Source organism: Xyrauchen texanus, chromosome 31, assembly GCF_025860055.1.
Source record: "Xyrauchen texanus isolate HMW12.3.18 chromosome 31, RBS_HiC_50CHRs, whole genome shotgun sequence".
Lineage (NCBI taxonomy): Eukaryota > Metazoa > Chordata > Actinopteri > Cypriniformes > Catostomidae > Xyrauchen > Xyrauchen texanus.
In genome coordinates this window covers 15742312-15768025 of record NC_068306.1, presented here as the reverse complement: position 1 = coordinate 15768025, position 25714 = coordinate 15742312, and the positions used below count along the sequence as shown (strand labels likewise).

The 25714-nt window shown below is 38.2% G+C and overlaps 1 protein-coding gene across 1 annotated transcript; it reads left to right on the top strand.

Annotated features, from left to right (window-relative positions):
* Positions 1-2848: 2848 nt before the first annotated feature.
* Positions 2849-25709, top strand: med15 (mediator complex subunit 15). The gene is given in 19 exon segments (XM_052099354.1): positions 2849-3003; positions 3557-3644; positions 3776-3827; positions 3922-3945; positions 4345-4512; positions 4618-4877; positions 6693-7157; positions 7534-7659; positions 10144-10251; positions 21677-21770; positions 21773-21794; positions 21991-22124; positions 23635-23769; positions 23849-23912; positions 24005-24071; positions 24191-24351; positions 24510-24676; positions 25134-25232; positions 25386-25709. Coding segments are annotated over 19 exon segments (2439 nt in total). The 5' UTR covers positions 2849-2935; the 3' UTR covers positions 25523-25709.
* Positions 25710-25714: the final 5 nt, after the last annotated feature.

Sequence of the window (25714 nt, the reverse complement as noted above, 5' to 3'; positions counted from 1 at the left end):
TACAGAACTGGCAGTAATAAAATCATCTTATGTAAATGAATGTTTTTGAACAGGAGCTATTTTCTTTGGTTGCAAGGGTGATCATTCATTTTAGAGACATTTGAGAGTAGCCTGCTCACTATGTTTTCAATGTAACATTTTAATATTAGAACTACCTAAGTCTACTATTTAAAGATTATGAAATCAAAGTTTGGAGTTTTGTGAATTTTGGGTTTGTGGTCTTATGCCTTTTAGTGCATTCCTAAAAGTGGACAAAATTCAGTTTAAACAGATATATGCATTTAAAATTTACATTTGTTATCTTCTGAGAGAACATCCGCCCAATTTCCTGCTTTAATAGGAAATACGTCAACAAAGGAAAGAAAATCAAGCAATTTCACAGGGTCATTAAAGTATCAAAATTCTAAATAAAATAAGTCCATTAGCTGTTAGCCTTTTGTACAAAATGTTCAGTCACAACAACAGGTCCCTGAAGCATGTCACAACACTGTAAAAAAATTCAGTTTCAATTTCAGTTTTGTCAGACAAGCTCATTTTAAAACAGTGAGCACATACAATATTAAGTTTGGTGGTGAAGGTAGAACATGCATGCTCAGTTTGATCACTGATCCTCCAACACCCCCCATTTGAAACACTGAGCACCTCTGTGAAATGTAAGTTTAAATTTCACTGTTGTAAGTCTATAAAGCCAGGCTCTACCTGTAGCATGTACTGGCAATGACAGACAGATGAGGATTAGGGTGAGAACCAAAGCGCCGTTTATTTATACACATGAAATCCGAAAACCGTAAAAACATGGACTAGCCCGCCAGCCCGCCCGCCAGCAAACAATGTTATATTAACAATACCTGACAAAGGACCCTAGCAAACATGAGGGATTAAATACATGGACAAGGGTAACAAGACAACTAATGAACAGACAGAACTATAAACAAGATAACAAGCCTAATAAACTTAAACCAGTGACAAACTAGAACTGATAATGAGTAACAAGACAATAAAACCAATGAAAGCTAAATACATGAATGTGGAGGGAAACAGGAAATCACATGACCAGGAATCACGTGACTACGTGATTCAAAGCGTGCCAACTTATGAGGACATGTATAAAATAATATTGAATATTATGAACAGTTATGCTTAAAAAAATTATTGTTCTAAGGTCATGGATCTTAAGATCCATCTTGAATTGTTAAGTTGGTAAAACTGATTTGCCTGGTTTAAGTTTCCTCAACTTTTTTTTTTTTTTACAGTCAATGTTGCATATGATCATTCCTTCTTGGGGTTAAACTTAAAGCTTTTGGTTTCAAAATCAGATCACTACACCAATCCCATGACAACATGGGGCTGCCCTCATCAGCATTATTGACCTATGGCCATCAAACCACATGAAAAAAGAATGACAGAAAATACAGTGAATGAAATACAATATTGTTTGGGCTGGAAGCCAGCATTTATTCTGCATAACTAATTTGTGAAGAAGGCGTGTAGTATGATTTTCTTTAAACAATCATGGCTTCTATGCTTCTGTTTTTTATCTTTTAACACCTCAGCTGGGCCTACGCAAGCACATGTCTGAAAGAAAGAAAAAAAATCTGAATATTACAATGACTCTGAATTAAAAAATGGTACCCATGTTATATTCATGCACAGATTGAAGAACAAGTCAAGAATGTGGAGAAGCTATAATCTGACACCAAAACACTTATTTTCTGTAGAGAGAAATTAGATGATGTGCACCAATACCTAAACTATCAAACAAAGATGTTTTGTCAGCGGAATGTTCAAAACCTATTTAAACAACATACAGATTTTATTCTTGTCAAATATGTAATGTGGCACTACCAGTGTTGGGTGTAATCTAATTACAAAGTACAGTAACTAATTACTGTATTTTTAAATGAATTACTTTTTAATACAAAATATAGTGTAGTGCAGGGGTTTTCAAACTTTTTGATGCCAAGGAGCCCAAAATATGATGATGCCCTTGCGAGTGACACCCTGTGAGAGAAAATTAGTTAACATGATTCTATAAATATGTTATTTGCAAAAAAATATTAATAATAATAACAGGCTTTTATAGTGCCATTGCACTAAAGTAAAATGTATTTGTCAAATTTAATATGGAAAATATATTTTTTTTTTAATAATTTGAAAGGTTGTCGTTTTTTTCTGTTATAGCAATTGTAAGATGTTTAAACCCAAAGAGAAAAACTTTCAATTCAATTAAAATGTATAGCACTTTTCACATTAAAAAACTTTTTTTTTTTTTATTTTTTTTAAAGCAGCTTTAAAGAGAATTATGAAGTACAACCCATATTTAGTTGTTTTTTCATAATGCATGAAAGTGCATGCAGATTTGTTTTTATTTCTTATGGTTTAAAACTATGGCTGTCAATAAAATAAAATAATCATAATTAATCACATGGTTTCAGAATAAAACTGTAATATTTTATCACTTTTTCCCTTAATTTTTACCCACACCCACTAGCACCCCTATGGCCCCCTGGGGGTCGTAAAAGTAATAAAAGTAGGCAAATATGATTACAGTTTTTGAGTAGCAATGGCTTTTTTGAGTGACACCCTACACTGGGCGCTACTCTGAATAAGGTTCATTGATCCCTGTTAACATTTGGTTCAGTATAGTTTCTAACTTGAAAAATAAAATAATCTATATATCTGTTTAATCACCTTTATACTAAAAATCGGAAAATATTTGTGGCAATACTATTATTCAAAATTTGGTAATGTAAGTTTCGTTTTTCAGGAGTGAAGATAGTGTAAAGCGCATAGAACAGGGATCAAGACTCGCAGCGCCCTCTGTTCAGCAGCAATTCTAGGTGTTTATATCTATGGTCTTTCCTACTGTCGCTATTTCGCTCTACAGATTTGAAATTTGAAACGGCTTGTTCAACGTTATTCAGCATTATCAGCAATGGATGTCCCAGGTCCTGAAAGCGACTGGAGAAGTACAGCCTTTCGACAGAAAGTAGTGGCTCAAATGTAAGTATTTTCCAAAAATATGATTTGTTTGTGCTGTGATTCTGGTCGCGCGTAGTGGAAGTGTATGCTAGCTCGTAGCTGCTAACTAGCAGACGCTCAGGGTTGTTGTTACCAATAGATTGTCTTAAAAGTGCCGAAATGTTCAGTGATATGTTTTAAGTGTATGCATGCAGCCCAAGATATATGATATTTCATAAACATAATCATTGAATTGTGTTTATCTAGTGAAATTATAATTCATGGCTTGTGCTATTTAGATATGCTGCTCGCTAAAATGAAGTTAGCCACAAATGAACAGGCCAAATTTGTGCTGGGAAGCAAACTATTGATATAAAACCTTTTTTGTGTTTTGAAATGAAAAGTACACTGAAGAAAATAGACGATTTTTTTTTCGCATTTTTAGTTCATTATGCGCATGTTTTCAGCATCTTTCAGATACATAAGATAGCCTACTGTGATTGATTGACAGTGTCAGTAAACAATAACCAACACTTTTCTGCCTCAATTGTAATAACAATATTAATCAGTCTTGCACTTCTGCTTTGTATCACAGAGAGGATGCTATGAGGAAAGCAGGAACTGCTCACACAAAGTCCAGCACTGACATGGAGAACCATGTTTTTGTAAAGGCAAAGACCCGAGTAAGTGTTGGTTTTAAATCACACTGATTATTTACACTCCAAATCTATTTAGTTGGTGTTGGTGTGTGATCATTATATGCATTGAGAGCAATGGAAAACCTTTTCTTACATAAATGACTGTTTTTGAACAGGAGGAGTATTTGTCTTTGGTTGCCAGGCTGATAATTCATTTTAGAGACATTCGTAAGTAGCCTGTTAACAATATTTTCATGTAACATTATAATATTAGCACTACAATATGGGGACTGTGCATTGAACTTTTGTTTTTCCATTGCAGATAAAAAGGCACAAGGGGGTCCAGGTAATTTAATCCACACTCACAGATGGTAAAATAGTAGAACAACTACTTAATTCTACTATTTGAAGACTATTTAAAAATTGGCTTTTAGTCCTATTTCTGCTAGCTGTGAGGCCATCTGTTTTGTAGTGTATTCCTAAAGTTGACAAAAATTACATTTTAAACCATATATACAATTTTCCAAATTTTTCTTCTGGGTAATATTGATAATGTATGCATATTGAACTCATGGTAAGATGTGCAATAAAACACTCTCTAGAATTTTCCTTCAACTTCTCATTTTAATAGGAAATACGTCAACACAGAAAGATATCTGCCCTCGTCAATCAATTTAATGTGACCTTTAAGTATCTCAACATATTTTTGCTGAAATGTAATGTAATGTCATGTTTTTGTTTTTAGACCCCATGAATGCCCTGCAGAATTTAACAGGAGTTGGTGGAGGTGGTCCTGGTGTCATTGGCATTGGACCGCGCCCACCTGGTGCACCTATGGGTGGTATGGGATCCATGGGGCAAATGCAGATGGGTCAACTTTCCATGCAGGGGGTAGCAGGAGGCCAGCAGGCTGGTAAGTCCCTTATCTGTTAGCTGATGTTAAAAGTTTATGCAGATCTTGGAAAGTTGATAAAACGAGCATCTGTCTTAATTGCTAATGTAATATTGTCACCATAAGGAGCTGCTGGGCAGATGCAAATGATGCAACAGCAGCAATCCATCCAATTTCAGCAGTTCCCAACACAGCAGCAGTCATCCATGCAGACTCAGCAACAAACAACTATGCAGCAGAATTCCATACAGCAGCAGTTCAATCAACAGGTCCAACAGATGAAGCTCCAGCAGCAACTCCAACAGCAGCACCATCAGAATCAACAACTGCAGCATCAGAATCAGCAACAGCAGCAGACCCAGAATCAGCAGCAACAACAGAATCAGGTAAAGATAATGGAATGCTTGACTTGCGCAGATAATCATCAGCTATATACTGAATAAGCCATTACTTATAAGTCATATACTGATGTCATTCCAAACCTGCATGTCATTCTTACATCTGTGGAACAAAAATTAAAAGTATCTCAGCTCTGTTGGGGCAAGTGAATGTTGGCCAGAACTTAGAAGCTCAAAATGCACATAAAGGTAGCATAAAAGTAATCCATACAGCTCCAGTGGTTAAATCCATGTCAACATAAGTGGCTAGATAGATGTGTGTGAGACACAGATCAATATTTAAGTCTTTTTTTTTTTACTAGAAATGTCCACTTCCCTTCTAGTGTTGTCACAGTACCAACATTTCAGTAGTCGGTACCAATACCATTGAAATTTCATGGTACTTGATACCATTTTCGGTACCAAAGCAAAAAAAGGTTACTAAACAACACTAACAAGAGTTTTAACAAAGTTAACAAAACATTAGCAGCAGAACTTATGCACAGAAATATGCCATTGAGCAACACTTTAATTTAAATATAGTATTTTTGAACACTTATATAAGATTTGCTTCAACTTTTGCAACTTTTACTTTAAGTTTTTACCAAGTACTAAAAAAACTAAATAAACAAGCATACAATAGAATGAATAAAAAACAATTTCCAAACTAATGTGCAAAGTGCTCCCGTATTAATAAAGCTGCTTATTGGCATTTTTCTTCACGATAACAAATGCACAGTGACATATATTATGATTAAATAAGTCGCGAGCCATCGCGTTCTAATCTAGCTGCATTAAGAGCTCCAGCTCCGCTTATTCCAAAATGAAACTGCTTCTGAATGTACTTTTTTATTTATTTATTTTTTTTTTTATATATAATTCCCTAATACTTTGGGATCTAAATAAGAAGAAGCTGTGAAAGTTTAGCGTGCATCTGGACTGTGATCTGTAATTATTCCTCTCCTCCGTCAGGCGTGAACTACAGTGCTGCTCTTGCGCGTCATTAGTTTGATATGATTTCATTTTACGTTAAATTAGATGAAATAGTCAATTTTTATTTTATTTTCGACGTTGTCGATAATGTCGACTAATCGTTTCAGCCCTAATGCAAATTATAATATGCTTTTAAACTAACCTGCTTTGGTTGCTTGAATTAATCCGGGTGTCTGTCTTTTTCCACTTTTCTTTTCGACAAGATTCATTTGAGACTCCGCAGCAGCTTTGCTTGTCGCCATCTTTTGCTTGTTGTGAGAGATCAAAAGTTCCCGACTCTACATGGGTAGACCCGGTACTCGGTACGCCGGTACCTTCAGAAATTCTGGTATCGTAAACATTTTTTTTGGTACCGGAGTACCGGTATTTTTGACAACACTATTCCCTTCCACATTTTTCTTCTTTTGTTTTTGGTGATTCACTTTCTTTGTGCATATCTCAACCTACTGGGCAGGGAGGAGAATTTATGGCAAAAATTTAAGAATATACTGTTGCACTTGTGTACATTGTAGTGTGACAATAAAGTGATTTGATTTGATTTTGAAAAAAGGACTTGAATATTGATCTGTTTCTCACCCACACACAGAATGTTGACACTGGTCTTTTCTAGACATTGACAGCATACAGATTTCTTAAGCCATCCGATAACACTCTATGCTCAAATATATGTTACTGATATGCTTAGTTATTTACTGATAAGCTTTTCCTCTGCCTAACCAACCCTTTGCTTTAAGAAATGAAAGAAAAAAACAGAGAGAAAAAAATTCAAGAAAAGAAAATGGTTGTTTCTTTTATTTTGCACACTCATTGTTTTGATGGCTTTCTTTTCAGTTGCACCAAAACAGAATCCAGCAACAGCAGTTAGCACAACTCCAGCAGCAACTGCAACAACAACAACAACAACAACAACAGCAGCAGCAACAACAGCAGCAGCAGCAACAACAACAACAACAACAGCAGCAGCAGCAGCAACTGCAGCAACAACAGGCTCAGGCTCATGCTCAAGCTCAGGCACAAGCTCAGGCTCAAGCCCAAGCTCAAGCCCAAGCCCAAGCTCAAGCCCAGTCTCTTCAACAAATGCAGCAGCAACAGCAGCTTCAAGCCCAGGTTCAGGCTCAAGTCCAAGCCCAGGCACAAGGTCAAGCTCAGGCTCTAGCCCAGGCACAGGCTCAAGGAGTGGCAGGTCAGATGCCCCCTCACTCACAGCAGCAAGTCTTGGCCCAACTGGCTCAAGGACCGCATCAACAAATTAACTCACTGAGCCAACAGCAGCAACAACAGCTGAAGGCGATGCAGGTGAAGATCTGCTTCCTGAACACTGAAATATATAACAACTAATGTGTGGAATTTAACATGTTAACTAATTAAATATGACTAATGTGTTCATTTTATTAATGTTAATGCAGTCATTCGTGTTGACATTTTATGTTCTGTGTGATTTCTAAAAACATGATCAGAACCTTGAAATCTGATTGAAATTGAAGAATCACTGACTAATCCTGAAACTGACAGTGCCAATACACAAAAATGTATGTCATTAAATATTTTAGTTTAAATATATGAGTGATTTAGCAATGACTATATCTTTTCTAGATGTTATTTTGTAGCATTGTCTCATGAAAACATGCTTTCAGTGTCTTCATGTTTGCTTGTGTTTGTTTGTGAATTCAAGCAAGTGAGAGTTTTGCAACAGCAGCAGCAGCAACAGCAGCAGCAACAGCAGCAGCAGCAGCAACAACAACAACAACAAGTTCATCAGGTCCATCAGGGAGCCCAGCTTTCAGCAGTCTCAGGCCAGGTAAGCACCTTGCGAGCTGTGGTGAGGATTGAGAAAAGCGACCGGACGTGAAGTGAGTGCATGCTACCAAAATCAACACTTGACAAGATGTGATTTTCTTTTGGATGTCAGAACTGTTGATTCTTTGACTGGATGTGGACCTTAGTGTAATGCACAATGCCCAAATAACAACAAATGAATTATACATCAATATTCTTTTCACACCTTGTTTTGTAAATTGAGGTTTAGATGTGTGCCAAATTTTAGGCCTTGTTCTAAACAACTGAGGGTTTCAAACAAATGTTCTAACCTACAGACATCTTGACCAGTGTTGGAGTTATGTGGAAACGTCTTTGAGACTGTAGTAGAGGTCTTCACGTGTCCACTTGGATCCGAAAACCCGAGGTCCCACCCCAGACCCGTGCAAGTTTGGGTCCAAAACTTTGACGAGTGCCTCGGACTCGGGTCGGGACTTATATTAGTGGTCTCGGGTTATTTTAAATAAATGTGCTTTTACCGAATGGACCCGGGAAGACCCGAATTCTTTTAAAATATGCCAACTTTCCATTATTAATTTTGGGCGTTTAACAATATTATGTAAAACAAATACATATTAAATAATTGTATGACAACGTTATTATCTCACTTTTTCTCTGTTCCATGACAACCCGTGCTTCTATGTGTGAATTACCAAACCCTCCTAGATACTTGTGCGTGCAGGCTGTGCAGACGTTGCTACCTTTTACATTCGGGTCCAGTCAGTTTCTGAAAAATTGCCATCGAGTCGGACTCTGGTCTAATTTATCATCTGTCTCGGATTGGGTTTTTATTTGGGGGTTCAGGTAAGAAGTAATTCAGGTCGATTCGTCTCTGGTACAAATCTTAGGACCCGAGAATACCTCTAGACTTTAGCTTGCTATATAGGGAGGAGAATATCTTTGGGGTGGATTCTTTTGACTTGGTCCAGCAAGTAATCACTCAGCAACCAGAACACTTTAACAACCACCTAGCAACACCTTAGCATCTAGAACACCTTAGAAACCACCCCTAAAACCCAAGGATTGTAGAGATGTAGATTGTATTGCATTCCTTGTGCACATCTCACAGGGTTTACTTAAAGTAGATGTTTAACAGATTTTAATAAATTTAAGGCATAATTTACCCAAAAATGAAAATTATCTCATCATTTATTCACCCTCATGCCATCCCAGATTTGTAATGTTTCTTCTGTAGAACACAAACAAAGATTTTTAGAAGAATATTTCAGCTCTGTAGGTCCAAATTTTTGAAATGAAAATACAAATACATTTGGAAGGCTAGTTTTGTAGCACTTTCCATCAGCAGGTATATATTTAGTGTTTTTTTTTTTTGTTGTAAAGATGAGCACAGATTAGATGTTCTATTAGAGCCTTAGTGTCCAAATCTCTCCCTAAACGATGACCCTCGCATCTGTGAGCATTCAACAGATAACATGTTGCTTCATGTTGCTTCCATTCACTTTGTCCCATACATGTGGCCCTAGAAGTTTATACTGTACCCAGAGATGGGATGGTGTAAACCAGAGAAATCTGTTCTGTTGCAGAGCTGTAAAATTCAATTGAGCAACTAGTTTAAGTTTGAGTAGCGGTAGTTTTAATATAATTTGCATTATGCGTGTTTTGCAGCTAACAGCGTAACTGCATGCTTGCTGTTTTTATCCCACAAGCCCTTTCTGTATGCACCTAACAGAAATGTGTACGTTTAGGTTAGTTTCATTAGTTAAAATAATTGCTAACATATTTATTTATTGATACTTTTTTTTTTTTTTTGAGCATTTAGATGTTTTCCTGAAAACATTTGGAGGGAGGAATTTATAGTTGCATTGCATCCACCCGTGATCTCGCCCATCAAAGTGGGCATTGTGATGCATTAGTACATTAGCAGATGACAAACCACAGACATACTTGAGAGTGGAAAGGCTTGTTGGAGACGCAAAAATACCCTGTGCATCTCTCCTTGCCTTGCATGGTTCTGGTACATGAAAAGAGAGCATGAAATCCATTGGCCTATGTCTTTGTGTACCTTGTCTTGACAAGCAGTGTTGTTCAAGTGATATTGCACCCAAAAATGAAAATTCTGTCATCATTCACTCATCCTCATGTTGTTCCAAACCTGAATGAGGCAGAAATCATGTTAACATAAGGAAGAAAGAAAGTGTAACTACAACAAGAGGTTGAGTATATGACAGAATATTCATTTTTGGGTGAACTATCCCTTTAAGTGCTCTTGGAATGACAGAAGAGGCTTACTATACAGCTGTGCCAGCACGTCATTTTGTTTTTTTTTTAGACAGCTCTGTTTTGCATAATTGAATGTGAACGAATGTGTTGTGCATCTGTGCTCGCAAGACCTGTTGAATCTATTTCTGTGTGCATTCTCGCATGTGCTTCCTCTCATGTCCGCTGATGCACTGCATTTATTGTTTTGCTTGTGACATGTCTGTTGTCCCCTCTGTCCTCCTCAAAGATGATGCCCCGTCCTGGGATACAAATTCCACCCCGGTTGCCCCGTGCCACCCCGAACTCTGCCATTCCTCCAAACCCAGTTGCCATGGGAGGACAGCAAATGCCACAGGTATTTACCACAGGGCTGAGTGCCCTTGGTGCCAACGTCGGTGGCTTTACACTAGCGCTCTCCCACACGAAGGCTGTTCATAATCCACCCTCAGATTTACACTCATCTGCCTCCCTTTATCCCACCCCAGACAGTTTCACAATGAGAAATATTATGACAGAATTCACTCATAAGCACATAGGCATTGTACATTTTTAGACGTTTAGCATTTGTTCTGATTTAAAAAGTGTGTGGCACAGGTAAGTGGACTGTGTTTTGTTCTCTTAAATAGACTAGTATTGATGCATTAGTTGCTCTCTGAAAGCAGCTGCCTCAATGCCCAGTCAATGTCAGTGACTTAAAGGAATGGTTCAACTTCAAAAATTAAAATTCAATCATTATTTACTCACCCATATCTTGTTCTAAACCAATATGACTTTATTTTTTGGTACACAAAGGGAGAAATTTCCAAGAAAAAATTTGTGCTCAGTGATGTCATAAAATGACATGGCAGTTTATGGTGGCTTCAAAAAGAACAAAAAAGTATAATTCAGAAGTCTAATAAATTATTCAGTGTGACTCATGACTTGTTCTGAAGGCATTCAGTAAGGTTTGGTGAGAAAAAAAATTGCAATCTAATTTTTTATTTAATGAAAATCTCAACCGAACATTGCTCCCCTGTGCACGTTCATTAAGAGTGCATGAGAGTAGAATCTCTCACAGCCCCTGCTTGCGAGATGGGCCGTTCAAGCAAAAACTAGTTTTGTTGATCTAAAACGGGTCTGCCACAGCGAGTGTCAACACAAAAGAAGATATTTAAAGGAATGTCCTAATCCGTCTTCATGGTAACTTGCATTGTTTAGCTGTAAGAATAATGCAAGTTCTTGTATGAACGCATGCCACTGTGAATAAGCTTCTCTCATGCACTCATGAACACGCAACTGATGTCAAGATTTTCACTGAAAAACAACTTTAATTTAAAAATATAGCTGTAAGCAGCAATGACAGGCCCAAGCACAACTGGTCCATTTTCACCTTGTGGCTTTCGGAAAACAACGGAAGGTGGACATGCGTTTGGTATTTGACATAATTCCAAAAAAAAATTAAGCAATTTGGGTAAATATAAGAGGAATATTTTAAAGTCTGTTGTAAGAGCCACACTTCCTGCTGCCAGTTGGTGGCGCTATAACCGTGACCCAAAATAGTCAAATCCACATGATCAAGACTAAACATACATCTCAATTTTGATAAATTACTTATTGCAAACAGAGGATATGATACTTTCTGTTTCCCCTTTTTCACCATTAATCTAATGCCTTGCTGTGGCAACACCATTCGATTTATCAAAATCTGTTTGCAATTTAGCATCTTCAATGTCTTGCCATAATTTTGTCTTAATGTAGTGACAGTCTCATGAATCCTCTAGGAGGAGTATTTAAAAGTTTATATTAAAATAATCCAATATTACAAAAAGCAATATTAAAATAATCCAAAATGGTCCCCCCCCCCACACCCGGCGTTAACTTTTGCCCAGAACTAATGGTCAATGGCTCTGATTTGTGTAGCAAAATTCTGAAAATGTCTGAAAAATGCCATTTTTAAGCATGCCGAGTGCCTCAAAAACACCCAAATATCCACCTTTTTCCTGACTTCTCCTTCTTCCTCTCGGATGCTCCACACTTCCGCTTAGTTGTTGTTATCAGCTAGACTAACATTACTGGTGATGGCGAGCAGCTAAGGGTCTGGATAATTATGCACTGTTATAGGGTGTTATAAAAACTACAGGTGGTTTAAAAGCTACTGGAAAATGTATGTAACGACGATAAGCCCCCCAAAAGCTGCCAATGCTGAAACATTCCGAGTCGAACCAGTTGTAATAATCAGAGGATGCATTAAACAAATTCTCTGTCACTTGCCTTTTAAAAAAAAAAAAAAAAAAAACTGGACAGTAGGGCTGCACAATTAATCAAACAACTAATCGCGATTACGGCTGCCACGATTATGTAATTGTGAAAACTGACGGTTACAGCATTCAATTTAAGTCTGCTGCTGTTGCGTCAATGGTTTCTATTTACAACATGTTTTTGCAGCGGTTGAGTATTACAACCAATCACTAACATGTCCGTTGAGCAATGAAATGGAATGGCCAATCAGAGCCGTTTAGATTAGTCCTCCATCATATCTGTAATGACAACTGATCCTAATGCGCAAGTTTTAAACCATCGGAATGCCCAGATGCTTGCTTTATGTTCTAGCTCTGTACATGTGCCACACGAAAATTTATACTGAAGAAACATCACCTGACACTTTAAAAGAAGCTGTAGAACAAGAGCGAAAAGCACCTTGTTTGGATAAATATTTTGGATACATTGCATATTGCATCTCTCGCTTTGAACGTAGATGTTAAATACACTGTCAATGACCAGCACAACAAAACTAAAATGGTCCTGTTCTAATCAAGGCACAGACATGGTGTGAATAATTAATTTATTATGCTGATTATACAGCTTTGTTTTTAATGAGAGCATTCGCGATAGTTCAGAACATTGTGCGAAGCATCAATGATCTCTTGTTAAAAATTATCTAACGATGATCTTGCAAGAACAAGATCACAATTGAAGATCGGGAACAGTATGAATGGTCCCCGGTCTCGCCTCCAAAGGGCTTACTGAAAGCAATAAGTAACTTGGTCGATTTAAATAGGCTGTTAATCAGTTTGAATATGCCATATTATTTACTGTACGTGTCGTGGACTAATAATTTAAGCAGTAATTTAGCATGAATTCAATTTATTCTATACCATCAATTTACAATAATTTTTAAACATTACAATAACAAACACTATTACAATATAAAATACAATACAATACAATATAATGCTTAAAAGAAACTAGAACGCAGCTCATATCCACCATTGAAATCTGCTACTCTGAAAAACCACACGGTTGCTTTGTGACATCACAGTAATTACATTTTTTAATCGTCATTAATAATCACGGTTTACAATATCAAGAGAAATAATCGACAATTATGATTTATTTCTATAATCTTGCAGCCCTACTGGATGGATAATTCCAAATACTGTCTTTCATTTTGGAAGATAACAAAGATGAAAAATATTTTGTTTTATTAATCATCTTTACGAGGTTAGGTTTATCTCATGTCACACTGTGAGCATATGTTAATGAGGGAGAGACCAAATTGTTCTCGGCAGAGTGCATGAGAAGGCAGCACTTTTTTTACAGAAATAAAGATTTTTAAATGGAGCCTTTTATGACTATGCGTCCTCCTTTCAAAGTTGTTTCCTCTTTTTTTTTTCTAACCTTAAAAAGCAACCAGTCGAGATTTCTAGATTCCCTAAATGTCAGCGATTTGCCTGCTTTCATATTGAACTGCTCAACAAAAAACATAATTAAATCTAGTGCATCATAAGTAAATTCTCTCTCTTTCTCACACACACACACACACACACACACACACACACACACACACACACACACACACACACACACACACACACAGGGCGTGTGAAGAGAGTGCTATATCCTAGTAACTTTACCATGTAAATGTGTGTGATTGTGTACTTAACTATGTCAATGACATGAATCCCGTAGGAGGAGTATTCAAAAGTTTTCAATCCAAAATGGCTGACTTCCTGTTGGGTGGAGCTATTGACTAATTTTGAATGTTGTTCGGCATGATGAGAACAATATATGTAGCAAGTTTGGTTACTGTAGAAGAAACTGACCCCACCACTTTTGTCAAAAGGTGGCACTACACAGCTCCACAGCGACGCCCATATGTTAACTTTTGTCTAGGCCTAATGGCTGAACAACTCTTGTGTGAAAAATATCATGAAAATTCAAGCATGCAAAGTACCTCAGAAACATGTGAATATACATAAAACGGAATAATGACATTTAATGAGTTGCCATGGCAATACTATTTAAAATATCAGGAATCCCTTTAGAATTTTAAATCTGCACGAAATTATAATTTTTAAAAAAAAAAAAATTCAAGCAATTCAGGTAAACATAAGACTGATATTTCAAAGTCTGTTTAAAGTGCCATACTTCCTTCCTCCAGTTGGTGGTGTTATGACCATGACCCACAATAGCCACATCAATGTGATCAGCCCGTAAAGCCAAACATACGATTATATTTTCATGTAAATCACACAATGCACACAGAAGTTATGACGCACTTCCTTTTTCCCATTATTTTTGTTATCACGTCACCATGGCAACACCGGTTGACTTATCAAAAATAAATGCGCAATTTAGCATCGTCAATGTCTTGGCATGATATCGCCCACGTTTGGTAACATGAATTCCTTAGGAGTTGTAGTGGCGTCTCGTTGCTTCTAATTCTTCTGCCACCTTTTGAAGTCAGTCTTAATACAACCAGTATTTGAAACACGAACAAATCAAAAGGTCTTCTTTTTAAATGTTTACTTATTTAACATAAAATTACACAGACATGGTATGCACGGTCAAAAAACTGTGTTGCTTCCAACATCTCTAACTTCAAAACTAAAAAGTACATCCGATAATACGCTATGACGTATTGGAAGCTCAAACACTGAAATGTTATCATACCTAAACATTACTAAATTATGCATTTTAAGCCAATACATTTCCAATGAATTTTCAAGAAATAGTTTCCATTTTTTACCACTTAACTGTTTTTAAATTAAACTATTACTTCAGATGAACTAATTCCTATTTGGCTCTTACATTACCCGGCCCCTAATTGGTTAGGCAAGAGGACTAAGCAATTATAACTTAAACACTGAGAGCCAAACAGTTTCTAAATGTCCATAAACTATCAACTTGTTTCTTCTCTTTTCACACTTCTGACATTGCCTCTTCCAACAAGCACAGTTTGTTTACAGGTCTTTCCAGAGTGTTAGTCTTGGTCTTTATCTTCACTCTTCGTCCTGTTCCATTGGAGTCCAGCAACGTTTCAACTACTTTTCCCATGAGCCAGGAGTTCCGTGGTGAAGATCTGTCCACTAGTAGCACAACATCTCCCGTCATGAAGTTTCTTCTTGGAAGAATTGGAAGGTATTCACGTGTCCATTTAGTCCAAAATAAATCCACAAGATATTGGAATTGCTTCCATCTCTTTCTTGTGTACATGTCATCTTTGCTGAAAATCCCTGGAGGCATGTTGGGTTGAGATTTCAACAGCAATAAGTGATTGGGTGTTAGAGGTTCTACGTCGTTCACATCATCTGAAACCATTGTAAGAGGCCTGCCGTTGATGACACATTCAACCTCGTTCAACCTTATTGTCGGAAGACAATCATCGCTCACTGCCTGCTCTTTCAAAAGGGAGTTAAGGATTCTTCGCAGAGTCCTAATTTGTCTTTCCCAAACCCCGCCTTGGTGCGAAGCGGCCGGGCTGTTGAATATCCACTTTATTCCATTTGGCTGCAAGGCTTTTTTAATCTTGTCATTATCCAGCTGTTGAATGGCTTCTCTCAACTCTCTTTCAGCGGCCACAAAATTTGTGCCGTTGTCAGAACGCATGATGGTGACTTGACCTCTCCTACACATAAAGCGACGAATTGCATTAATGCAGGAGTCTGTGTCGAGGCTATCCGCAACTTTGATGTGCACCACTCTGAGTGTGAGGCAAGTGAAGAGTGTGAGGCTTGGTTGCTTCTCGGATCAACGAGATTCTGTTCGCAACAAAGGTTTTAAAACGAGCAGTTTCACTGTCAATATATCTTGAGCACTGTAGTGCTGTCTGTCCAGAAAATAGATTGTTGCAGTGGAACTTGATGTAACATCTTGTCTATTTTAACAGCGACAACTGCTGCAGTCAACTACAGTGAATGCACAACGCTTCTCACCTTGGCTATTCTCTAGCAGCAGATAAGACACAGTGCCGTATGCAGACTCTGAAGCGTCTGCAAAATGATGTAACTGTGCTGCTGCAGTGCATCCAAAATCTGTAGGCTTCAAACACCTGCTCACATGGAAGGTAGAGAGATGACTGACATCTTTGATCCATCTTTTCCAATCTTCAGCGTGTTATCCGCCAATGTTCCCATCCGTATTTTTCTTTACAAAGGCAAGATGACTGAAGCCAGAAAGCCAAGTGGGTTGTAGATGGAATTCACGACTGATAAAATGCCTCTTCTGGTCATCGGCTTTTCTTGCAGCTTCATACTGTAGGTGAAAGTATCAGTTTCTGTGTCCCACTGTAAACACGAGGGTCCTTTCGACCGGCAAAGTTTTAGATCCAGGTCTTTCACTTCACTGGCTCTATGCACTTCAGGGATTGACATTAACATCTTCCTGCTATTGCTCATCCACTTTGTTAAAGTGAAGCCTCCGCTGGCACACAGGGTCCGAAGATCTCTAGCTAAGGTCACCGCGTCTTCTTCTTTAGCTACTCTCTTCAGACAGTCATCCACGTAGAAGTTGCACAGGACTGTCTGGACAGCTTCTGGAGATGCATCAGCCTTGTGATGTTCAGCAGTTCTTTTCAGTGCATATGCGGCAACACTTGGTGAGGAAGTGGCTCCGAAGAGGTGCACGATCATTCGGAATTCCTCCATAGGCTCGTTCAACTTGCCGTTGGGCCACCAAAGAAAACGGAGTAGGTCTGCGTCGCGTTCCGGTACCTTGACCTGATAAAAGAATGACTTGATGTCCGCCATCATAGCTACTGGCTCCTCACGAAATCTTAAAAGGACACCAACTAACGTGTTGGTCAAGTCAGGTCCTAGGAGCAGCTCACTATTCAGAGACCTATCCTGAAACGAAGCTGTGCAGTCGAAGACCACCCCCTTCTTCGGGTGATACACCCCGTGATGTGGTATGTAAAACAGCCTGTTGCTGTCCTGGTTCAGCTGTTGGAATGGAACTTGGACAGCGTAACCTTTGCCAATTATGGTCTCCATAAAGCCCTTGTACTCTTCAAAGAATTCAGGATTCTTCTTGAACTTTCTGAGCAAACAGGCTATGCGCTGTTCTGCCACACAAGGGTTATTAGGCATTTGGAGCTTCTCATTGCTGATTGGCAGTCCAATGCTGTAATGCCCGTTCTCAAACATTGTCGTTTTCTGCACAAACTGCAAAAACTGTTTGTCTTCATGAGACATCTCCTCTCGGTCATCATAGTTACGCTCTGGAAAATCAGTGTTATACTGTTGAACCAGCAGCTTCTCAATCTCCATCACAGAGATTCTGTTTACTGAAAACGTAGGCGTTTCATTCATTGCATCATCCAGTTCCTTTCTTACAGGCCCATTGACAACCCAGCCAATGGCAGTCTTAACGGCATAAGGGCTTCCATCCTCAGTACCTTAGGTAGCTCAGTGGGAAGGAAAGTTTTAAGCTTTAAAGCTTTAGTTTCCCTTTAATGTTCAGTTTCTTTTGCAGGTCTTTTGTGCAGAACGTTACTGTGATTCCCGGGTCCAGAAAGGCGTATGTTTCAACACACTTGTCACTCTTTTTCGACTTGATCTTCACCGGTACTATTGACAGCACACATTTCGCTTCTCCGGCCCTGTGAGGCTACAGGACTCTTGCAGAATAGAAACTTGAGCACACGATACTTCACTTCCATGACGACCATCTTTTTTTCAGGTGAGACAGAACCTTCTTCTTTTATTATGTGCAGAATGTCTGGATGCTTTAAAGCACATTCTTTACACTCAATTCTTCTTTTGCAGAATTTGCTAAGATGATCTAGAACTAAGCATCCAAAACATAAGCCCTTCAGTTTTCAGAAATCCACATGCTCTTTATGTGGTTGATATTTGATTGCTACATGAGGCAAGGGTGTGAGGTTGCTAGCAGTACAAACACGGCTTCTCAAAGGCACTCACAGTTTTACTTGAGTTCGCTGGTTTAACATGTGTTTCTTGAGGTCCTTTGGTTTCGGTGGAAACATTGATCGCGAAACTGCTTCCACGGACCTCTTTCCTTCCATGATGCTTATCATTATGGTCATTATGGTAGCTTAGACACCACTGTTTGTAAGTTGGTTGGGTTCTCCATCTCCTCTAAGAATTCGATGTCTTCCATAGTATTGCGACATCCAATCAAAAACATTGCATAGGTGTTCAATGCTTTCCCAACATCAGACTTCACTTGAGGCCATTTGAGTGCTTTGTACTCAATGTACGCACTAGCAATCTGTAATTCATCCCCATAGTGCTTATGAAGTAATCGCTTCGCCTCGCAGTAACCTTTGTTAGGTGTCATATGAGCATAGCTGCAAACAAGCTCTTGAGGTTCACCGGCCGTAAATTGTTCCAAGAAGTACAATTTATCTTGATCATTGCTGGTTTTCTGCTCTATTGCGTGCTCAAACGCCCTCATGAAAGATTTGTATTGTAGTGCATCACCCTTGAACACAGGAATGTCTTTTGTTGGTAGATGAGATAGCTGCTGTTGTTTTACAAGTAACTCAGTAATTACATTCTGTTTTTGCATAACCGCTAGTATGTCATCACCTCTGTTAGCTTGAGCATTAGGCACATAATTGGAGACTGATTGAGACTGTTGTTGTATTCGGGAGTGCCGCGTTTGTGGTTGAACATGAACGTTCGTATTAGCTTGTTGTGGGAGCATAATGCTAATTCTTTCCTTCACAGGTCCACCTCGTGGCTTTTGTGCTGTTGCGTAGCTACTCAAATCATCTTCAGATCTCTCATATTCTTTAAGCACCCTTAATTTTGCTTTGCTCTCAGCTAACGCAGTTTCCAACTCTAACTCTTCCTTTTCAGCTTTGATTCTAGCTGCTTCAAACTCAAGCTGTTGCATATTCTTTAGCACTGCAGCACGTTTGAGCAGGGCTGCATGTTCCGCTTCCTTTCTAGCTCTTGTTGACTATACTCGTGAGAGCTGAGGTGCGACTTACTTGTGATCCACGTTGACAGATCCTACCTGTGAAACGCTGTCATTTGGTTTAACAGTTTCTTGCAAATAATCAACCTCATTATTTTCTTCTTGCAGTACATTTTCCACTGTCAGTATGGGTTCATGCTTAGTTGCAATCCACTTTTTAGTCATTTTCATAAATCCTCTAATTGTTGCCATTTTAAGTTCGACCCAGTTCTCTTGATCAAATGTTTTTTCATCTTCAGTCAAAAGATTTGCAACTTCATTGTTGAGATGGTTAAACTCATTTTGTGACATTGCAAAATCATTTTCCATCATATTTTTCACCATTTGTAAATTGAGCATCACTCATCATTGTCTCCAACTCTTTTCTTTTGCTTGTCAGAGTTCCTAATTTTCGTCTCCTCAGTGCAATGCACCTCTGCAATCTCTCCTCTAATGCCTTCTCTGTCAGCTTATGTGCCCTTCCCTGTTCCATTTTATCCTTGATACATCTATGTTCACCTTCCTCAGCCATGTTACAAATTGCAGAGTTAATTCTTTAGTTGTAAGCATGCAAACGGATCAAGCACTTTCTTCAAAGGATTTTTTCTTAATAAACCAAGTGCAAAACAACTTCTTAAAGCTCGCCACACCTCCACATTGACTGAATCAAGCTAGCTATCAGCATACGTTTTTTGCAGGGAGAAGTTCACCGTTTGAAGTTTCTAACACAGAGCCATTACAGGTTTAACCTACTTTCGTTTTCTTCCAAACTCAATCATTATATTTGTGCATCCGTATCACGTCTTTCCTTGATAATCCACATAGTTAAAAGGTAGTTTTCGATTAAAACCTCGAAAGCCTTGGAGGATCACCTGTTTTCCGTGACCGCTTCTTTTAAGCGAGTTTTTTGACTAATGTAGTGGCGTCTCGTTGTTTCTAATTCTTCTGCCACCTTTTGAAGTCCCCTCTCTTCTAGGTTACACTACAGAGCCCCCTCTACATGCCCATGTATGAACTTTTGCCAAGCCCTAATGGCCGACGATTCAAACATTTAATGCGTTTTTGAGCATGTTATATGCCCAAAAAGCCCCTGAAACCTTGAAAAAAAAATATAAATAATAATCCTTAGAAGAACTATAGGGTCTCTTCACATTCAGTGCTTGGGCCCTAATAATACTAAGAATCCTTAGAACAATAATATGACCTCCTCACTTTCAGTGCTTGGGCCCTAATTAAAACCTACAATATGACATCAGAAGACTTAAAGTGGGGTACTGTCAATGGCAATTGCATTGAAAAGATGGACCGGTATGTTAAATAAAGCAACTCCTTTTGGGTTCTGTTCAAGAAAGAAAATCTGGCAGGTTTGGAATGACATAACGGTAAGTAAATTATGACAAGAATTTAAATTTCTGGGTGAAATGTTCTTTTAAATGGATAGTTCACACAAACATTAAAATTCTCTTATCATTTACTCATCCTCGTGTTATACCAGATGTGTGTGACTTAATTTCTTTTGCAGAAAACAAGATTTTTAAGAAAATCTCAGTTCTGTAGGTCATTACAATGCAAGTGAATGGTGGCCAGAATTTTCGAAGCTCTTAAAAGCACATAATGCAGCATAAAAGTAATCCATATAACTCCAATAGTTTCATCCATGTTTTCTGAATTTATCAAATCAGTTTTGGGTGAGATCTGACTAAACTATAACTCCTTTTTCACTATAAATCTAAGCAGTCTCCTTGGGATCATGATTTCAAGCTTTATTACACATTCTAGCACCATTTAGTGCTGTGTGCATGCACAAACACTAGGATGTGTAATAGAGCTTGAAATCACTATTTTGCCTAGAGATTGCAATGGAAAGATATCAAATGTAAAATGGTTTATATTTTGGATTGTTCTCACCCAAAACCAATTGGATTGCCTAAGAAGACGTTGATTAAACCACTAGAGTGATATGGATTACTTTTATGCTACCTTTGTGCTTTTTGAAACTTCACAGTTTTGGTCAACATTCACTTGCATTGTATGGACCCACAGAGCTGTAAAAGAAAGAAAGTCATACACATCTGGGATGACATGAGGGTGAGTAAATAATGAGAATTTTCTTCTCAACAGTGTAAAATGCAATGTAACATCATGTCTAATGATCTCAAACAATTTCAAGTGAGATTTAGACAACCAAATAAATATTTAGAAACTATAATGCTTATTTTTGTCCATAGAGGCATGAGTTGAAATTTTTTTTATAAAATGGGACATGCCTTAATAAACTGACCAGATGAAGGCATGTTGTAGTAGTAGTAGAGGAATTAGTAGATGTGTTGTGATGTAAACATTGGACATAAAACTGTCACAGCCTGCGAAGGCATCATTTTTCAACTTTTGAAGGCAGCCACTAAATACAAAGCAACCATCAGCTGGTTTTATAGTGCCATCTACTGTTGTGGTACAGTCAAAACAAACTGATCTTGACTAAATGTCTTTTATCTCAGGACAACTGGCTTCATTAATACAATGCCAACTCTCCTCCACTGATGTGCGTTTTTTTTTTAACCCATTTAGATTTTCCCTCTCTCCTGGTTTTTTCAAAGGGTTCGCAAATGATATCATCACCCTCTCCAGTTCAGGTGCAGACACCCCAGTCAATGCCTCCTCCCCCACAGCCTCAGCCCTCCCCCCAGCCCCCTCCTCTCAACCGAACTCTGTCAGGTAAAAAAACTTGCAAAAGCCTTTGTTAATCCTTATTTATTATTTGTCTTATGTTACATCTATAAACAATCAAAATAAATATGCATATGGGCTGATCTGAATCCAAAGGTAGGCTATAATACGATCTGCTATACTTCAGTTTTTCTACTTAATTGCAGGAGGTGAATTTAACAAATTTTTTGTTTTGTTTCTGTAGTTCTGGTCCAACTCCTTCCCCAGGAGGTTTCCAACCCAGTCCCTCTCCACAGCCTTCCCAGAGTCCCGCTTCTTCCCGCACCCCTCAGAGTTACCCCCTCCAGGTACCCTCACCTGGACCTCTCAACACACCAGGTACAGAGCAGTTTTTTATAATTTGTATTTTTTTTTGAGAGCACTGAAAGTGACCTGAAACAAGGGGGCTAGGAGATAAAACAAATTACCTAAGCCATTTTCAGCTTTATTATCATGATACTTAAATAATTTTTAGTTTACCAAAACATGAATTCTGCATTTTATTCATTTTTTGTTTTAACCCTTTGTTTCCTTTTGTGGAACAGAAAATGAGATGTTAGACCATTCACTTTGATTGCATATTTTTTCCATGCAATGGAAGTGAATGGTGACTTGTATCTAACATTTCCTTTTGTGTTCCACGGAAAAAGGAAAGTCATACGTGTTTGGAAGAACATGACCGTAAGTAAATGATGACAGAATTTTTTTTTTTATGAACTCTCTTTAGGAGTAGCTTCTTTACTAATCTTTACTATGTTTTTAAGAAATAATATTCAAATCATCAAACAATATTTTACCTTTAAAGGGGTCATTAATTTTTTTTATATATATGTCATTGTATTATCTTCCCTGAGATACACTTATTATGTTAGTAAATAAATATATATATATATATATATATATATATATATATATATATATATAAAACAATGTTTTTTTAAAGCATCACGAGATACATGACAACAGCCAAAGATGTCTGTCTAGTGCATGTTTATGTACAGAAATAATGCAAAATAGTCCAGATGGGCACAAAGGGTCCTGTCTATGTCCCTGTTTGTGTTTAGGAATAATTAGAAGGCCACACTAGGCCTGTCTGTCCTGCTCCCACTCTCTATATTTTTACGAACTGAGCACCAAGTGGGGCCAAGGCAGGCGATCATGAATTGATGAGCCCCCTAGTGACGTAGGGAAGAAGATGAGGTAGGAAACGAGGCATTTTGCATCTTGATTTAAATAAATAATTTTATTGCATTGGAGATTAAAGGTGCTGTGCGATATTTAGCGTTCCGAAGCTTCCATGTGTCTGAGCTGTTGAATTAGCCACGCCCCCTCATTCTAAAACCCTGCTGTCCAAATATAATTTTGAGACCAAACCCGAACAAAAAAGCAGCATTGTTTGTTCTTGTGACTGTCAAATTCAACAGTGGCACATTAGTGCCCTCAGCTGACAAACATTATGAATCATAGCCTATGAGAACGAGCAAAATTATTGACGGGTGAAAAGCATCAATGTCTGCTGTCTGCGGACACATTTTTGTTTGCTGTTTACAAAGTCTACAGCTGTTACAGAGACTGGTGAGAGATCTCAGGACACTTATTTCATTAAAACCTTTTAAAAAAATCAAAGTTTTGAGTTCTGTTATTTAAAGTATGTTTTTATAGTACATGTACATAAACCACTTATGTCAAAATATCATGAAAGATTTGATTCCTCATGACATGACCCCTTGAATGGATGTCAGTTATTGAGGATCAGCAGAGATTATTGAATTATACAGAAGGAATTACATTTGTAATAACTGTATCAGAAGTAATACATCTGTAACACACAAGTGTTTTTGGACTACAGGCAATCCAAGCTCTGTGATGAGCCCAGCAGGAGCCTCGCAGTCTGAGGACCAGCTATACATGGACAAACTAAAGCAGCTGTCGAAATATATTGAGCCACTGCGCAGGATGATTAACAAAATTGACAAAAATGAAGGTACTTCATATTATTTTCCCTCTTGGTGCTGATTTACTTGCTTAAACTTGATCGTAGTACTTATGTATTGTTTTTACAGATAGGAAGAAGGATCTGAGCAAAATGAAGAGTTTGCTTAATATTCTGACTGACCCAAACACAAGGTAGGCGAAAAGGCAGGTTTAATATGGTGTCTGGTCTCTTCATTTTCAGCTTGTCTTTAATTTTGCATTACCACTTTTTGTTCCCCCACTAGGTGTCCTCTTAAGACTCTACAGAAGTGTGAAATAGCATTGGAGAAACTGAAGAATGACATGGCCGTGGTGAGCTACTAGTGTTGCATGCTTTAAGCTTGGGAGTCAAAATTGTGTTATATTTTGTAATTTTGATGCAGTAAAATTTAAACAAAATCTTAAATAACACCTGACTGTTTGGTTTCCAGCCCACTCCTCCACCGCCTCCAGTGCAGTGTACCAAAAAGCAGTACCTGTGCCAACCGCTGCTGGATGCCGTCATGGCAAACATTCGCTCCCCGGTTTTCAACCATTCACTTTACCGCACATTTGCTCCTGCCATGACAGCAATTCATGGACCACCAATCACGTAAGTCCAACGGCAAAGATTCACTTTTTCTCATTCAACCCGAAAATGGATAACGTGAATTAAGCAATACATTTTGGATCCTTAATAAATTGCCTCTATGTTATGAAGTGATCTAACTTTAACATATTAAAAATGAGATATTATTATTATTATTACAGCGGCCCCTCAATTCCTTCCCTTAAACGAAAGTTTGAGGATGACAACCGTCAGACCATCCCCAACATACTTCAAGGGGAGGTGGCTCGGCTTAATTCCCAATTCCTGGTAAATCTGGACCCATCCTTCTGCAGCAACAATGGAACTGTACATCTAATATGCAAACTAGGTGAGTTCAGAAACTGTGGCAACTCTTTTCCTAGGTTGCAGCTCTGCGAACTTCTCAAGCATCTTCATGAAATCGAATGCTTTTTAAACGGTAATGAGGAAGTTCCTATGTATGCTAAGCACTTGTTGGCTGCTTTCATTTAAACTTATTCATAAAAGGAAAAGAAAATAGCTTTTTGCCTCTATTTATATGAAAGTAGAGTGTAGACAGGACAGTAGGGGTAAGAAAGAGGTAATGGAGCAGGACATAACCCAGGCCTGATTCAAACTTGGGTTCCCTTGAGCCAACAGTTTTACATGTTCTCCTGAGCAATGTGTGAAGCACAGTGCTCCACAGCTGTGATGTATCTGAAGGTTTTTAAGATAAGAAAGTTTGTTTATAGATGTACATTATATATTTTATATACATGTGTGTGCGTATAAACCCACTATTCACATTTGGTATCATCACCATCTAGATGATAAAAATCTTCCCAGTGTTCCACCTCTTCAACTGAGCATTCCAGCAGACTACCCTGATCAGAGCCCCCACTGGGAAGATGATGGCCAGCAGTATGGTGAGTCTAAGCCTATTCCCCCATTATAGGTCAGCATGTATTCTTAGGCTGTATTTTAAAATGCAAACCCTCTCGAGGACCAATTTGAATGAAAATCCATAGATTACAAAATGTGCATGTTCTCAATTTTTAGCGTCCTCTCTGTTTTTTCAGAGGCCAACCAGTTCTTGCAGACTGTGCATAAGAACATGACCTCTAAGCTTCTTCAGCTTCCAGATAAGCACTCAGTGACGTCTCTGCTGAACACCTGGGCTCAAAGCGTCAGGCAGGCTTGCCTTTCAGCTGCTTAAGAGATACGTTTCCTGATCATCACCAGCAGCCCAATATAATCCATGCACCTCCTTGGCACAATGGCAATATATGAATGATTTGTTCTTTGTGTTTCTTTTGTCTTTTTTATTTACCATTTTGTTTAGTCCAATACACTTAAGCCTTAAAGTTTGTGCATTGCTTTATCAATAAAGTCATCTTGAATGCTGATC